The 17,649-nt window shown below is 47.8% G+C and overlaps 2 protein-coding genes across 2 annotated transcripts in view; one reads left to right on the top strand and one right to left on the bottom strand.

Annotated features, from left to right (window-relative positions):
* The window catches only part of LOC105861207 (polycystin-1-like protein 2), an 88,750-nt gene that overhangs the window by 713 nt on the left and 70,388 nt on the right, over nt 1-17,649 (top strand). Inside the window, exons 2-5 of the mRNA XM_012746570.2 lie at nt 2,353-2,511; nt 3,118-3,303; nt 6,686-6,796; nt 9,854-10,001. Of these exons, the coding sequence (XP_012602024.2) occupies nt 2,353-2,511; nt 3,118-3,303; nt 6,686-6,796; nt 9,854-10,001 (604 nt within the window). The remainder of the gene's footprint in view (nt 1-2,352; nt 2,512-3,117; nt 3,304-6,685; nt 6,797-9,853; nt 10,002-17,649) is intronic.
* Nucleotides 1-17,649, bottom strand: part of BCO1 (beta-carotene oxygenase 1) — a 77,302-nt gene that overhangs the window by 48,719 nt on the left and 10,934 nt on the right. The window contains exon 2 of the mRNA XM_075995815.1: nt 9,529-9,664. The gene's annotated coding sequence lies outside the window, so the exon portion shown is untranslated. The remainder of the gene's footprint in view (nt 1-9,528; nt 9,665-17,649) is intronic.

Below are 17,649 nucleotides of genomic sequence, written 5' to 3'. Positions count from 1 at the left end.
GTCAAGTGCTCCATACAGCTCCATTGGCATTAGAAGTCTGATTTTAACAGTCTTCCTGAAAACTCTTACTTCCCCTTTACTCCCAGAGGGCTCCATCCCTCACCCCAGCCAGGTAGGTCCCTCCCCATCTATGAGAGCATTTTTGGTGTGGCTTTAATGGTTTAGGTGTCTGTCTCCCCCCTAGACTATGAGCACTCCAGGGAAAAGCACCATATTCTGGCCATTTTTGTTTTCCCAGTGCCTATACACAAGAGAGAACGGACAAAGGGACATTTGCATTTAATCCTCCCACCAACCCTATGAGCTGGGCATGGCTACTCCTCTTTTCTGTATGAGGAAAATTAAGTCCAGAGAGAAGGAGCCAACTTGCTCGAGATGAGCAGCTTGTGCAGGGCAGTGGGGTCTCAGGACAGCCAGAGCGACGTCTAAGCCTGACTTACCCTGTGTGCCACACTGGTGCCCAAGGTTCTCTCTTTGCCCCTGTAGAACAGGTGTCCTCAAACTACGGCCCCGCAGGCCACATGCCACCCACCGGGGACATTTATCCGGACCACCAGGTGTTTTTGCCGCTGCTGCCTGTCCTGCTTAGCAGCCAACTGGTCCCGGGCCCACAGTGCGCATGTGTGGAATGTGCACTGCACTCTCCAATGGCCCTCCAATGGTCCGAGGGACAGTGAACTGACCCTCTGTTTAAAAAGTTTGAGGACCCCTGCTGCAGAAGCTACTGGGTTTGAGAAGTAACTTGGTCTGAGCTGAGCACCCCCAGGATTTGTGCCACTTGGATGCACAAGCAGCGTGCATGGAAATGCCTTAAGCAACGAGCCATCATGGAAGCTCATATAAGGCAACTCACAGCCCAGGGGACACAGATTCTTAAGACACCTCTAGGCCAGGTGCCGTGGCTCACGCCTATCGTCCTAGCTTTCTAGGAGGCCGAGGCGGGCAGATAGCTGCTGCTTCAGGGGTTCGACACCAGCCTGAACCCTGAACACAGCCTGGGCACAGTCAGACCCCGTCTCTTAAAAAAAAAAAAAAAGACATTTCTGCAGGCAACGTCCCTTGAATGGTTTCTTGACTTGGAGATGCAGCAATGGTCAATTTCTGTACATTGAACATCTGTTCACCTGCAGCTAGAGGAGTCGTGTCTATGACAATCTTTCAAGGGACACTGTGTGGCTGTCACAGAAAATGAAACAGATCTCACCGGGCTGATAGGTAACAACCTCCAGTGCTTAATGTTATTTAAGAAGCAAGGGCCAGACGCCGTGTGCACTACAAGGGCACCAGCGTGAGTAGATTTCAGGCACTCACAACTGCTGCCGTGTGGACACGGTGCAGCCTGGAAGCATTTACCGGAAACCTAACAATTATGGGAGCAGCACAGAGGTTGGGAGAGATGTCTTCATTGTAGACCCTTTTGTACTGTTTGAATTAAAAAAAAAATTTTTTTTTGCATGAATTTCTTTTAAAAATTTAATAATTATATTTTTGAGTCTTCATAGTAAATATTTTACATCTAGTGTTTTCTAACTCTCTAGTGGCCTTGAGGGGCTCTTGTTTTACACACACACACAAACAGCTCTTTGAGAGTTTCTTTAGTGTTTTCAAGGGTCTAAAGAGCTCCGAAGTAACAAGAACTGCTTCCATATAAACTCAGCACTGCCTATATATATATATATGTATATATATATATATTTCGGGGAGTGCACAGGGTCTGGCTATGTCACTCAGGCTACAGTGCAGTGGTGTCATCATAGTTCACTGCAGTCTCAAAACTCCTAGGCTCAAGCAATGCTGCCTCAGCCTCCTGAGTAGCTGGGACCTCAGGCGTGTGCCACCATGCCCGGCTAATTTTTCTATTTTTTGTAGGGACGTGCATCTCGCTACATTGTCCAGGCTGGTCTTGAACTCCTGGCCTCCAGCAAGCCTCCTGTCTCGGCCTCCCAAAGTGCTGGGATTACAGGCGTGAACCACTATGCCTGGCCTGCCCAGATATATTTGACAAGGGACCCTGCCTATGGGGAAGTAGGGGACACCTTCAAACATACTCCGGCACATTTTTGGGCCACTCTCTAAGTTATGGTTAGACAGAGCTGGAAGTGACATTTATTTAATCAAACCACCTTTTGTGGGCTCCCCAGTTGGGCGCCCCAGTTCTTACAGTGGAGTGTTTTTGAAGATAGCAGTGGGGAAGGGCCCCTGCACTGGTGTGGGGGAGGGGCGCCTCCAGCCCATCAGCACTGATTGAGCACCACTGCACACAAGCAGTTACACTGGGGCGGGCCCCGCATATTTATAAAAGGGGGTAGGAAGAAAGTTGCCAAGTCCTGGTGGCTGTGTTGCCCTTCCCAGGCCCAGGGACCTGGCTGGACACCTCGAGCGTGAACTACAGCAACTGGCTTGAGGGGCCGGCCGCCCCTGCCACCTGCGGCTACATCGCCAGGGGCCCCTCCTCGGCCTGGGCTGCCTCTGGGGACTGCGCACGCCCCTTCGCCTTCGTCTGCGAGTTTGGTGAGCCGCCTGCCCGCCCTGTCCCCTGCCTGTCACCCGATCCATCTCTCTCTGGCCTTCTCTTCTCTCTGTCTCCCCCCCCCGCGCCCCCCTCCGTCTCAGTTTTCTCTCAGTCTTTCTTTTGCCCCGACTCTTTCTGTTTCTCCATCTCTGTCTCGCTCCCTCCCTGTGTCCCTGCCTGCGTGTTGGGGGCCAGGCATTGCTTTGAGAGGACGCTAAAGGATGACACTCAAAGCAGGCAGATCAATCGTTGCCACGTGTGCGGCTCTTACTCCACACGTACAAACTCACTCAATGTCCCTAAAGACACTATACGGCGTTTGGTGTTGATGTTCCCCTTTACAGAAGGGGGCACAGAGAAGCTAACTACCCTGCCAAAAGTCACCCAGCGGTGTGAGGCTGGGCCGGATGTGACGCCAGGCAGCCTGGCTCTCGAGCAATGCTCTGGGCGACTGCGTTATATTTCTCACCCCTGCCGAGCTGGCTCCTACTGGGTCCCGGCATCTCACAGCCCTGACCCCCAACACCCTTGGGCTTCCCATAAACTGGCAGGTGGCCCTCTGTAACTGTGAACCCTGCTGCGGTGTCACCTTCCTTTTGCCACAGGGCTCGGCCAGCGCCTGGCCTGCCAGGGCCTCAACGCCACCATGCACTGCGGCTCCGGGCAGGTCATCCGGGTCCAGGACGCCTTCTACGGGCGCCGGACCCCCCATTACTGCACCCGGGACGCCGGGCACCCCTCGGACCTCGAGGAGGACTGCAGCTGGGCTGACGTCAAGGACGAGGTGGCAGGTAGGGCCCGGGGGCTCCGCAGCTCTGGCTGCAAGCAGAGGGCAGTTGCTGGTGTCCTGTGCCCAGCAAAGAGTTCCAGAATGTTCTAACAATCTTTGTCTCTGACCTTGGGCCTCTGGCATGTGGGAAAACTGGCCGATCTGACCACGGCGCCGAGCAGGAGGCAGAGGTGGGGTCTGTGGTCTGGGGATTGGGTGGGCATTTTGCTCCCTGCGTGGGAAACATCACTTTTTTAAAAACTTAATTCTTTTAATTTTGAAATATATCAAACATGCAGACAAGAATAACAAATATCGCACACTCCCGCGGATCCACGATCCACCTTTGTCAAACCTTAACACTACGCCACACTTGCTTGCGGTCCCCTTGTTTAACGAACGGGGACACCGCGCGGCTCCCACGTGGCCCTCCTTGATCCTGTCCCTGTCGTGGATTCCGTGTTTACTAATCACACGCGTGTCCTCCATTTGCACCTTGTATCTATCTATGCACCCCAAACACCATGGAGTGTTGTTTGATAGGATTTTAACATTTATATAACTGGCACATTGCACGTGTCATTCTGCAATGTGCTTTTTTGTGTGTTTTGCTCAACGTTACGTTTTGAGCTGTGTCATCCACCTGGACACACGTTCTCGTTTATTCGTCTCGTCTGTTGTGTCACTGAGCCATCATTCATCCCTTCTCCTGTTGAGAGACGTAGGGGCTGTTTCTTAATCTTGGCTCCCGAGAACCATGGCGAGACAAACGCTCCTGATGCTCTCTCCTGTTCTCGCGGGACATCTTCTCTGGGGCCTTGTTCTTCTCAATCAGAGTCAACGTGCCTCCGAGCAGCACTTGCCTGGGGCTGGGGATTCAGTGTCAGGGATTGTGGGGGCTTCATGCCCAATTCTGGAAGGTGCAAAGTCCTCAGAGGCTTCCATCGTCCGGGACACTGGGGAGCCCTCTCTCTCAGCCACGGTGACCTCGGCCCAGCCTGCGGGGTCCTGGGAGGGCAGGTGGCCTGCTGCTTCTTGGCTAAGCGAGGGCACTTGCGCCCAGGCTGGGAGGCCTCGGGGCCAGTCTCCCCCCATCTGCCCTTCTGAGCCTCTGCCTCTGCCCACAGGGCCTTGGAAGATTCAAAGGTTAGGGTCAGGGTCAGGGTTCAGGTTAGGGTTAGGCTAGGGGTGCCTGGTACTTCCAGAGCCTCCCCTCCCTTGGCACTGTGTCCTGCTCCTGTCCCCTCCTCCCTGTGCCAACCACACTGTCCTCGCTCCCTCGGAGCCGGCGTGGGGAAAGGAGGGAAGGGGTGCTCTCCAGTGGGGCCACCACTGCTGTCTGTCGCCACAGTGGGAGCAGCCAGCGAGGCATTTCCGTGCTCTGGGTCGGGGGGTTGGGTGTTAAGTTTGTCTGCAAGACGTGTTCAATCCTGGAATTAGATTGGATTTAGTTTACTTTATTTTTTTTTTTAAGTGGATTACATGAGGCCACATGGGGCCATGGAAAGAACACAGATTTGGGGATTAGACTTCCCTCTGAGTGTATTTAACCTAAAGACAGACACATGGGGGGGGGGCAAGGGTTCCTGTAGAACCAGAGGGGGTCTCTTGCTCACGGGGCCGAGGTGGGGCTTAGGAAGGCCTTCCTGGGCCAGGACCAGGAGCCTGGCTATTGGGGAAGTGCAGGATTTGGGCACAGAATGGCTGAGGCCAGGGTGGTGGGGGACGGGAGGTGCCAGGCCCCTCACGCAGCAGGGATGTGGCCTCTGCATCTTGAGGCAGCTTATCAGATCCAACGGGATGCTGGATGTTTAGTGCAGTGTGGTTTGTGGGCCGTGCTGTGAGCCCTGCTGGTATCCCCAGTGTAGACTGCTTAGGCCACGTTCAAGCGTACGGCAGAACCACCCCCCCTCCAGGAGGTGGGCAGCAGTGTGCACAGCAAGAGGATGGGAGATTTGAGTTCAAATCCCTGCTACGTGGCCCAAGGCAAGTTGCAGAATCTTTCTAAGTTTCCCGGGGCTCCTGTGAGGGTCAGGAGAACCTTGTACACACCCTGCAAATGCAGCTTACATTTCTGCATGCTCAGGGGATTATAGTTGAATGCTGAAGACTGCCTGTTAACTGGAGCACTATAAGGGGACTGCTGGGGGCAGGGGAGTGGAAGAGACTCAAAAAAAAAAAAAAAAGAAAAAAGAAAAAGAAAAGGAAGAAGAAGAAGAAAAACAAAATACACCTCCCACTCTTGGAGATTATAGTCTAGTACTGTGGATACATATGGTAGAAGCAACATAGATTGGGATCTCTCCAACTAGGTCCGATCAGGAAAACAGAAATCACGCTAGGTCTTTCAACAGAGGGAATTCAATGCAGGGAATTGGTTTCCCAAGTCAGCGAAGTGCTGAGAAGCCAAACACGGAATGATGCAGCAACCCGGAGTTGAGCAGCAATAGAAAACTGCTACCACCTCTAAAGACTACAGGGACAGCTGGAAGGGATGGTCTTCCCCAAACCAGCAGTCAGGGCCATCCAGCAGGTGCCAGGGCCAGGCAGAGGCTGCCCTGTGGGAGCTGGGACCGTCTAGGAGAGCCTGTCCAGAGAGAGCTGGGGCTCTGGGGAACTGCTGTGAGAGGCAGGCTGAGAAGCACCTTGGCTTCTTACCTCTTCCTGTCCAGTATCTGCAGAATTATGGCACCTGATTTTTCACTGCAATCCCTGGAACTGTGGGTATAATGAGATACCACGCCTGTGAACAGGTTGACTTACATGGCAAACGGTACTTTGCAGATGTAATTAATCTCCATGGGCAGGAGGCAAAGCTGTTGGGTAACCCTGAAGTTTCTGGTGTGGGCTCTACCCTCCCCCCTTCTGTGGGCACCTGGCATCCCCAGTAGACCCAGGATTCCTAAACTTGCCTGTTCTCTGCTGGGTCTTGGGTGTCGATTTCTATTTTAGGCCACCTGACTAGATGCTACTGGACCAGTGGTTCTCAAAATGGGGTCGTCTGCATCAGCATCCCCTGGGAGCTTTTGAGAAATGCAAATTCTCCAGCTGCCTCCATACCTACTGAATCCCAGTCCCTGGGGACTGGTTCTGGAACGGTCTAGAATGATCTAGAATGGTCTGAAATGCGGTGTCTTCACAAGCCCTCCAGGGGGCGTGGTGCATGCTAACGTTAGAGAACCAATGTGCTGGACCCTGAGCTACTTGAGGGCAGGAAGCCTACTTCTCTCTCCCTGGAGAACCTAGCCTAGGCCCTGGTCTTCCCTAGATACCAGCAGATATTGGTTGGGCTGATGGTGGGTAAATGCATGAATGAATGAATGAATGAATGAGAGGCAATTCATCTCTGTGTGGCTCTGCTGAATGTTTCTTCTTTTGTCTTGCACACTGCTTCTGCTTCCCAGGCCACTGCCAGGGCCTGCAGGCATGCCAGGTGGCAGCAGATGGGACCTACTTTGGAGACCTGTGCCCAACTTGGGGCAGCTACCTGTGGGTGCAGTACCAGTGCCAGGAAGGTGAGTCCCCGGCTTGCTCGGGCGGAGGAATTTCCCTTCATTTCCATGGCATGTGCGGCTTCCTCTGGGAGCAGAGCCACGTGGGCTGATGGCTGTGTGCCAAGACACTTCCTCACCCAGAACGGCGCCCCTGCCGTCCCACCCCCCACCTAACTCGGCCCCATGGGGTGAAGCATTTGAAGCTTCTGTTGCAGAGGCTGGAAGGAGTCCCAGGTCCCCCCACCCCGCACCTGCTCAGCCACTACCCTTTGGAACACGTGGGCGCATTTTAAAAATACGAATCTTGAAAGCTGTAAAAATACCATGATTTATAAAAGTTTTATAAATTAAGGAGGAAAAAAGAAACCCTCCCTTCAGTTCTACGATCCCATTCCCCGTAAGGAAACACTGTTAATTATTATTTGGAATAAATTATTCCCTGCTTTTTAAAATGTTTGTGTAGATGTGGCTTTGTATGAATGGATATATGCATATTTTTATAAAAATATAATCATGTTGGCTGGGCACGGTGGCTCATGCCTGTAATCCTAGCACTTTGGGAGGCCGAGGCAGGCGGATTGCTTGAGGTCAGGAGTTCAAAACCAGCCTGAGCAAGAGCAAGACCCCGTCTCTACTATAAATAGAAAGAAATTAATTGGCCAACTAATATATAGAGAAAAAATTAGTCAGGCATGGTGGCGCATGCCTATAGTCCCAGCTACTCGGGAGGCTGAGGCAGGAGGATCTCTTGAGCCCAAGAGTTTTTGGTTGCTGTGAGCTAGGCTGACGCCATGGCACTCACTCTAGCCTGGGCAACAAAGCAAGACTCTGTCTCAAAAAAAAAAAAAATTAAAAAAATATATATATAATCATGTTAACATGTGGGTCTATCACTCAATTTTCTTTCACTTAATAATATTTTCTAGGCCGGGTACGGTGGCTCACGCCTGTAATTCTAGCACTCTGGGAGGCTGAAGTGGGAGGACTGCTTGAGTCCAGGAGTTTGAGACCAGTCTAAGCAAGAGTGAGACCCCATCTCTATTAAAAATAGAAAAATTAGCAGGGTGTGGTGATGCATGTCTCTAGCCCCAGCTACTCGGGAGGCTGAGGCAGGAGGATCGTTTGAGCCCAGGAGTCTGAGGTTGCTGTGAGCTAGGCTGATGTCACGGCACTCTAGCCAAGGTGACAAGGAGAGCCAGATTGTGTATATATATATTTCTAGACATCTTTCCAAATCACTGCCTTATTCTTTTACTGGCTGCATTGTATTCTACCCTAAGATGATGATTTACGTAGCCAGTTCCCCTACTGATGAACATTTAGGTCACTTCCGACTTTCCGTTGTTATGTGCCACTCTGCAGTGTTCATTCTTGTGCCTGTATCTTGACACGTGCTTGGGATTATTTTTAGAGGAGGGATCGCGGTAGGGCGAGTGCTGGGTCACGGTGTGTGTGCATTTAAAAACGTTAATAGACGTTGCCAAACTGCCCTCCAAACTGGCCGCGTTGATTTAGATTCCTACGGACAGCGGCTGAGCTCGCTGACTGCCCTAAGGCTGGGAAACCAAATGAACCGCTTGGAGCAGCAGCTTCCACTGAGGACACGAGCAATAGGAACAGGAGCTCTGACGGGAAAAGATGAGTCAGGGAATGTTGGGGTCCCCAGGGGCCATCCAGAAGAGCGGGCAGGTGGGTACAGAAGGAGGGGCCCACGGAGGACAGCGTGCAGGAAGGGGGGAGGGAAGACGATCTTTACGGGCAGCGTTAGTCGCTGGACACGCCAGGGCGGAACATGGAAGATGCCGTGTCTCCCTTCTGTTTTCTGGGAAGAGCAGGTCATGTGTTTTAACGGCAATTTCCATTGTGGGACTTGCTCACCGACAAAGGGTGCCCCCTGGTGATCTGCCAGCCACAGCTTCATTGTCACCAAATGTGTAGCTTAGGGCAATGGGTGGCTTGGGTCTGGCGGTCACCTGGACCGGATTTTATGGCCCAACCCAGATTTCAAATATCCGCCCCCTTGTGAACCAGCATGTTCCGATCACACTCTGTTTCTGATTTCTGAACGGAGGGATTTTATCGGTCCCCCTGGTGACTGCGCCCAGAAAGGCCTGGTGGCATCGTGAGCACCCTTGGGGAAGCTGTGAATGAGGACCGTGACAGCTCTCTGACCAGCTCCAGAAAGTCCTTTTCGTTTGCATTCAGCCTCTTATATCTTATATCCAAATGATTGTGCTACATAAATCAGCCGACAGGGCATGAAGCCCAGCAAATTCTACTCCCCTCACCCCAGCCTCCATGCCAACTTTCCAAGTTCAAGATCTTATAAAATCTAATGTGCACTCATTCATCCACCACTTTTTTTTTTTTTGAGACAGCGCCTCACTCTGTCACCCACCCGGCTAGAGCTTACTGATGTCATCATAGCTCACTGCAACCTCAAACTCCTGGGCTCAAGCAACACACCTGCCTCAGCCTCCTGACTAGCAGGGACTACAGGCATGCGCCACCATGCCTGGCTAATCTTTTCTATATTTTGTAGAGACAGGGGGTCTCGTTTTGTTGCCCAGGCTGGTTTCTAACTTCTGACCTCAAGCGATCCTCCTCCCTCGGCCTCCTGAAGTGCTAGGATTACAGGAATTGGAGTACATGATGCAGCCATTAAAAAGAACAAAGCAACTGTAACTATATTCATATAAAGCAATCCCCAAGAAACACTAAGTGAAAAAACGTGTAAATAACAAAGTACATACGTGCTCGTGTATGCTTAGGTCCCTGTGGATGGTGACCCAGGAATCTGGTGACACTGGCCGGCTGGGCCGCAGAACTGGAGGCTGAGGGCTATACCCTTTCATACGTTTCAAATTCTGTATCTCAGTTGTGCATTACCTGTGAATGAAAAACAAAATTCAAAAGAACTTTCAAAAGTAAAAAAAAAATAAACAAAAAACGTTTAAAAACTTTAAAAGCCCCACATAAAAATAAGGGACAGGTGGATGGAAGAGAGTAGGTGTTAAACAGAAATATGCAATTCTGCTTCATGAGGGCACACACAGCATCTTGTGTTTTCACCTGCAGGCCTGCAGCTGGAGGTGACCAACGAGAGTTTCGTCTTTGACAACGTCACCATCTCCCTGACGTGGCTTCTGTCTCCCTACATAGGAAACCTGTCCTGTATAATCAGTACGGGAGATGGCCACACTTTTGATCCCTACTACCCTCCCAGGTAAGGGGACTCTCTGAGCCTCGGGTGGGGTTGTATCAGTCAGCTTTCGCTGCGTAACAAACCATCCCTTGCTTTAGTGGTTTGAAGCAATCGTTGTTATTTTTCATGGTTCTTTGGAGAGCTGGGTGGCTTTTCTTGCCTGGGCCAATTCAGCTGGGGTTGGCTGGTCTAGCAAGGCCTCGCTGGATATCAGCTAAGGGCACGTGCCGTTCATCACCCAACGGGCTAGCCGAGAGGCTCATTCGCGTGGTGGCGAAGGGTTCCCGGCAGTGAGTGAGAGCCAAGTCTGATGTGCAAATAGTTTTCAAATCTCTACTTGGGTCGAATTTTCTGACATCTCATTGGCCAAAGCAAGTCCCATGGCTAAGCCCAGATTCAAGAGGAAGAGAAAGAATCCACCTACGAAGATAGGGGTATGGCGTCACACTGCAAATGGGCATGTGGACAGGGGTGGCAGGAACTATTGCTGCTGTGTTTGCAAACACTCTGCCATGTGGGTTTTCTCATCATGGAGGCTACATGGAAAGTCACGAGAAAGAGCTCGGTACTTCCGGCTCCACTCTGTGCAGAATCTCAGCTCAGTTGCAAATGGGGTGAAGAAGATGCTCATCTTGGTATGAGGGACAATAAAAATATTAGTAATATTAATAATACTCCAGCTAAGCAGTGTGCACACATAATCCCATTGAATCCTTGCAACAACCTTAGAGCTATAGCTGTGCTGTCCGTGTGGCAGCTGCCGGCCACACGAGCTACTGAGCACTTGAGATGTGGCTGGTCTCAACCGAATTATGCTGTAGGTGTAAAATACACACGGAACTTGGAAGACTTAGTCCCCTCCCAAGTAGGAACGTAAGATATCACACCCATGATTTGCTGATACTGCTTCCAGGTTTAAATGACAGCATTTTGGAGATATTGGGTTAAAGAAAAAAATGAATCATTGAAATTAATTTCACCTGTTTCTTCTCACTTTTCTCAATGTGGCTGTGAGAAAATTAAAAGCTACACACACGTGGCTCACACTATTTCCCCGGGACAGGGCTGTGCTAGGTGATCGTGGTCATGTTTTCACAGACAGAGGAGCTGAGGCTGAGGGAGGTACGGTAGCGTCGCCCATGTCACACGGCTAGGGCGTGGCAGAGCGGGCGTGCAAACCGAGACTGTCTGGCATGGAAGCTCAGGCTCTTGGCCTCGGGTGGGGACAGCACAGGGTGCGGCACCGGGGCCTGACGACATTGCACTTGCATCCCCCAGGACACAGAGTCACCTCCCCAACCCAACAGACGCCAAACCCGACTCACAACAGTTCAGGCCGGGCGTGGTGGCCCACGCCTGTAATCCTAGCACTCTGAGAGGCCGAGGCAGGGGGATCGCTCGAGGTCAGGAGTTCGAAACCAGCCTGAGCAAGAGCGAGACCCCGTCTCTACTATAAATAGAAAGAAATTAATTGGCCAACTGATATATATATATATATATATATATATATATATATATATATATAATTAGCCGGGCATGGTGGCGCATGCCTGTAGTCCCAGCTACTCGGGAGGCTGAGGCAGGAGGATCGCTTGAGCCCAGGAGTTTGAGGTTGCTGTGAGCTAGGCTGATGCCACGGCACTCACTCTAGCCTGGGCAATAAAGTGAGACTCTGTCTCAAAAAAAAAAAAAGAAAAAAGAAAAGAAACAACCGTTCAGAGTTCAATGTGGATCCCCAAGAAAATAAGGGGTGCTCAGACTTCCCTTAGCCATGTGCATCTCTCCTAACCCCAAAACAGCTCCGGGTCTACACTGCAGGAGCGGGAGGTTCTGGATCCAGCCCCCTGGGTGCTGGATTCCCAGAAGACCTGGGTAAGGTGGAGCAAATGGGGCCAACACTGTCCACAGCCCAGATCTGACCCAGTGAGTTCAGGTCTCAAACTGAGCAGCCCTTGAAGGTCACCACTCGCGGGCAGCATCCACGACAACAATTACAATGGGCCGCCCTGGGGGTCCTGAGGCTGGGGTTCTAATCCCAGCCGCTGCTAACATGATGTGACATTCTGAGACAACCCGGGTCCTCCTGGGATTGTTTCCTTCCCTGTCACATTTATATTGATGGCTGTCTTGAGTGTTTCCCGGAATAAAATGAGAAATGACGTTGCTCTCATTTTATCAAAAAAACAATAAGCTACTCAAACTTTCAGCCCCCAAATCTTACACAGCTTGCATGTGCCATAAGTCAAAACTGAGCATATGTAGCCCTGCTAAGACCCTCCGCTTACACGAGGACTAGCCAGTGATAAACAAACCGTGGAGCAAACGGGACAGAATGCCAATCTTTGTCGATTCTGGGTGGTGAGTCCAAGCCTGGAACTGTTTGTGTGGTTATAATATTAGAAACAATGAGCACTGTTTTACATTTGCAATCTCTCCAGGCTTTAACTCTAAGCAAGAGCCATTGGCAGTTTTTTGTCTTTCAAAAAAATACACAGGATGGCGCCCCCTCCCCCACCATCCCACCCAATTGCCTTTAAAGATTTGTTGGACCTTGAAACTAGCCTCGCACCTTTGTCCGTCATTTTTATAAACATGGGGAGACATATTTCTAGTGCTTTCTCATCAACACCAGCAGTCTCAACACCCAGTTTATACAATGGAAAATAGCATGAATTTTTTATACAGAAGCCACAGGCTTTGTGTAAATACCACTGTGCTTTTATGTTTGTACAGACTGCTACTTTTGCCTCACTCCTTGTTAGTCTAGGAGGGAGAGATTTTAAAATCAGACCCCCTGTGTTTATCCTAGATGGATATAAGCTCACAGGGAGAATCCAACCTCAAATAAAATTGGCATAATAAAAGTCAAAAAGATTTCTCCTTTATTTATTATTATTTTTTTTAAAGACAGAGTCTCACTCTGCCACCCAGGGTAGAGTGCAGTGGCACAATCATAGCTCACTGCAGCCTCAAACGCCTGGGTTCAAGCAATCCTCCCTGCTCAGCCTCCCCAGAAGCTGGGGCTACAGACTTGAGCCACCACACCTGGCCGATTTCCCTTTTAGAAGCTCCTTCTTACCTTTCATTCTATGTGGCTGTGTTTGTTTGCATGGTGGGCTGTTTTTATTTTTGCTTCTTATGGAAAACGTTCTACATTTCAGAAATAGTGTCATGGGCTTTATAGAACAATTTATAGAATGCGAAATGTGTCCAGCGTCGGTTAGCTCAGCGCCACCTACTGCTGGATCTGGGGATTGACATTGTTTTTCGGTTACTCAGAGCAGGCCCTGCACAGCTGAGTCTCGGAGAGCCGAGAGGATTTGTCTGGAAACCAATAATTCACAAGACAATACAAGCCTTATAGTGACCTAGAGGCTAGAGTCCTTTCTGAGGGAGCCATAATTATAAGGCAAGAGCAGCGGATCTAGGGAAAAGGGAACAGCACGGAGCTGAAAGTGTGTGGCATATCTTAATAACCACAAGCACCTGGCTACACCTGCAGTTCGGGGTCTGTGGGAAAATGGAAGATGCTGGAAGACTCAGCAGGGGCCCGGTCAGGAAGAGCCTTGGATGCCAGCCAGTGTAAGGAGATTTTCCTTAGGAGAGTATGTAGGTTGGCTGTGTCAACAGAAGGGAAAAAATTCAAGCTTTTTAAATAATTAAAGTTAGTTTTATTCCGAAATCTTACAGAGGGCTATAGACCGAGGACCACGGCCCGGGGGAGTCTCTCAGAGTAGTTCTGTCGGGCTGCTGAGAAACAGCGTTTCAGCTCGTAGCTTATATTGTGCTACGATATGAGCAGCACATATCTGCTTATATCTGTGTTGTGGAGGGTCGGTATGTGTCAGATCGCACCAGAGTTTGGCTGCGAGAGTGAATGCAGTTACAGATGACTGAAGTACATCTGGTTATGCAGAAACATAATCACTTACCCCCATCAGACGTTTTCTTATGTGTAGGAAAAGGCAAGGACTTGGGTCACTTGTCTTTTTAGGGATATAGTGACTCAAGCCTGAGATATGGCCTCCCTCCCCCAAGGATAACCACTACACTGATTTCGAACAGCATAGATTAGCGTGGGCCTAGTACGTTGGCTCACGCCTGTAATCCTAGCACTCTGGGAGGCCGAGGCGGGAGGATCGCTCAAGGTCAGGAGTTCGAAACCAACCTGAGCAAGAGTGAGACCCCGTCTCTACTATAAAATAGAAAGAAATTAATTGGACAACTAAAAATACATAGAAAAAATTAGCCAGGAATGGTGGCACATGCCTGTAGTCCCAGCTACTCAGGAGGCTGAGGTGGTAGGATTGCTTGAGCCCAGGAGTTTGAGGTTGCTGTGAGCTAGGCTGACGCCATGGCACTCTAGCCTAGGCAACAAGTGAGACTCTGTCTCAAAAAAAAAAAAAAAAAAGAAAAAAGAAAAGATTAGCATGACCTCTGTTTGGAACTTATATAAATGCAATCATAAAGTATACTCCGTGTCTGACTTCTGCTCAGTATTACATTTTAAGGGTTTATCCATATTGTATATGATTATGATTTCTTTTTTGTCAGTGCAATATAACATGCTACTGTGTGAATATACCTCGATTTACTTACCCAGTCTAATGTTGATAAGCATTTTCCCATTTGGGGCTATTACAAATTGTGCTGCCATGAACATTCTAGCACATGCCTGTCTTGTGGGCTGTCTATGTACACATTCCTGTTGAATGTATACCCAGGAATAGAACTGCTGGGTCAAAGCATCATAGAATGAATTTTTAAGCTGTTGTCTTCATTTCTTTGTATTCTGAGCATCTCTCTTCTTTGCTGGCAACAGTGTCTAAAACCACTTACTGGTCTTCTCCCCTGGGTGAGATCCCTGGGAGAGAAATCAAGAAAGATCCATTTCTCTGTCTTTTAGTCCTGAGCAATTTCAGATGACACTAGAATTCAGAGAATGGAATAAATTACTTCCTCCAGACAGATCACTGAAAGATAAACTAAACTTTGCTATTCAAAGCCATCCTTCCAATCCTTCACAATAGAGGCACTATTGTCTTTTCTTGTTCTGAAATCTACGTTGTCTGATATTATAATAATAATAGCCATCTCATCTTTTTTTTGGATGTTAGTATCCTTTTATGTTCAATGTATCTATATCATCATGTTTAGGGCTCCCTCCTTCACATTGATTTTGGCCAGTCTGACGACAACATGCCTTGGTGATGCCCTTGTTTCGATGAATCTTACAGGTGTTTGTTGAGCTCCTTGATGGTCCAGATGCCTAAATCTCTAGTAAAACCAGGGAAATTTTCTTCAATTATTCTCTCAGTAGGTTTTCCAGGCCTTTTGATTTTTCTTCTTCATCCTCAGGGATGTCTATGATTCTTATATTTGGCCATTTTACGTAATCCCGTATTTCTTGTAAACTTTATTCATTCTTCTTGATTGTTTTTCATTTTTGACTGACTGGGTTGATTTGAAAGAGTTGTCTTCAAGCTCTGAAATTCTTTCTTCTGCTTGGTCTAGCCTATTCTTAAAACTTTCCACTGTGTTTTGTATTTTCCCAAATTAATTTTTCATTTCCGGAAGCTCTATTTGGTTATTCTCTTTACATCATTATATTTAAACTGGACTTCTTGGAGACAGTATATAGCTGGGTTTCATTTTTTAAAATCCAGTCTGGCATAGTAATTGGGGTGTTTAGACCATTTACAATAAATGTACTTGTTGATTTAGTTGGATTTAGATCTGGTATTTTGTTGTTTTCTGTTTGCCCCCTTTGTTCATTTTTCCTCTGTTTACCCTTTCCCACCTTCTTTTGGATTATTTGAATATTTTTAGTATTCAATTTTAACTTATCTTTTCGCTTTTTGGCTATATCTCTTTGCATTACTTTTTTAGTAATGTTTTACTATTTTTAAAGTAATGTTTTCCTATTGCACGTAAAATATTAAAGTCTTACTAGAATATAGGTCTCTTTACTAATGCTCTTTTATGTTATAATTGCCATTATAACATAAAATGTATTTATATGTATGGCATCTAAATACATTGAAAACAATCATACCTCTCAACCATTATATATGTTTTAAGGAATTTAGGAAGAGGCCAGCATGGTGGCTTACGCCTAGCATTTTGGGAGGCTGAGTTAGGAGGATCCCTTGAGCTCAGGAATTCAAGACCAGCCTGTCTCTACTAAAAAATATAAAAATTAGCCAAGTGTGGTGATGTGCACCTGTAGTCCCAGCTACTTGGGAGGCTGAGGCAGGAGGATCGCTGGAAGAGATTCCTGTAGCATTTCTTTCAGAGCAGATTTTCAAGCAAAAAGTCCTCTTAGTTTTTCTGAGAATATCTTTATTTTGCCTTGAATCCTGGAAGACATTTTTGCTGGATCTAGAATACTGTGTTGACAGTTCTTTTCCTTCAGCAGTTTAAAAATGTCGTTTCACTGTCGTCTGACCTCCATGGTTTTTGATAAGAAATCCAGTCATTTAAATCACTATTTACCTTATATATAATGTGTCATTTTTTTTCTGGCTGATTTCAAGATTTTTTTCTTTACTTTGGCTTTTCAGCAGCTCAATTATTATAGGTAGGGGTGTGGTTTTCTTTAAGTTTTTGTTTATTTGGGGTTTACTGAGCATCTTAAATCCATAAATTTATATCTTTTGCCAAGCTAAAAAAATTTTCATATATTTTCTACACCAATCTTTTTCTTCTTTCTGGTGCTCCAGTGATACAAAGATTAGTTCTTTGAATATTGTTGCATAGTTTGCCAACACTCTGTTTATTTTTTTAAATTTAATATATTTTCTCTCTAGTCTTCAGAGTGGATAATTTCTCTTGATCTATCTTCAAATTCACTGACTTTTCCGTCTGTTATCTGTATTCTGCTATTGAACCCATCTGGTGAATTTTTTATTTCAGATATTTTGTTTTTCATTTCTAAAGTTTCCTTTGGTTGTTTTTTATAGTTTCTGTTTCTGTGTTGAGAATGTCTACCTTTACATTCATTTCAAGAGGGTTTATTTTTACCTTATGGAACATGGTTATAATAACTGATTTAAAGTCTTTGTCTAAGGGCAACATGGTCACTCATGCCTGTGTAATCCCAGCACTTTGGGAGGCCAAGGCCAGGGGAAGATCATTTGAGGCCAGGAGTTCAAGACCAGCCTGGTCAACATAGTGTGACCCCATCTCTACAAAATTTTTTTTAAAACTTAGCTAGGTATGGTGGCCCCCAGCTAGAGGGGATTTTTATTGAGATTTCTGCTGTCTTCACCCACTATATAGTTCCATGACTTAGGCTTCCCTTGGGTCAAAGCCAAGACATAAAGGGGATTGCAAAATAAAGCAAAACAGGAAACCCATCTTTATGGGCCATTCTTCATGTTTTGACTTTCCGCCCCAATCTGTCTGCTGCTGTTTATTTTTCAGAGTCCTCAGGTATTTCTTTGTAAATTCTGCTGAGGTTTTTAGATGTAATCAAGGAAGAGATAGGCTGTGGGGGGCTTATTCCACCTTGGCTAGCAATAAGAGTGGAGTTTTTCACAAACGTGTTCATTTGCCAGATTCTTCTCAAGCACTTACTAGGTGTCAGATACTGTGCTTGGTGCCAGGTATAGAACAGAGAACTAGACAGACACTGTCCACACGGACAGCCTAGCAGAGAGCGATGACA

This window comes from Microcebus murinus, chromosome 20 (genome assembly GCF_040939455.1).
Source record: "Microcebus murinus isolate Inina chromosome 20, M.murinus_Inina_mat1.0, whole genome shotgun sequence".
NCBI lineage: Eukaryota > Metazoa > Chordata > Mammalia > Primates > Cheirogaleidae > Microcebus > Microcebus murinus.
The sequence above is the reverse complement of the archived record's forward strand: the minus strand, read 5'-3'. Positions and strand labels throughout refer to the sequence as shown.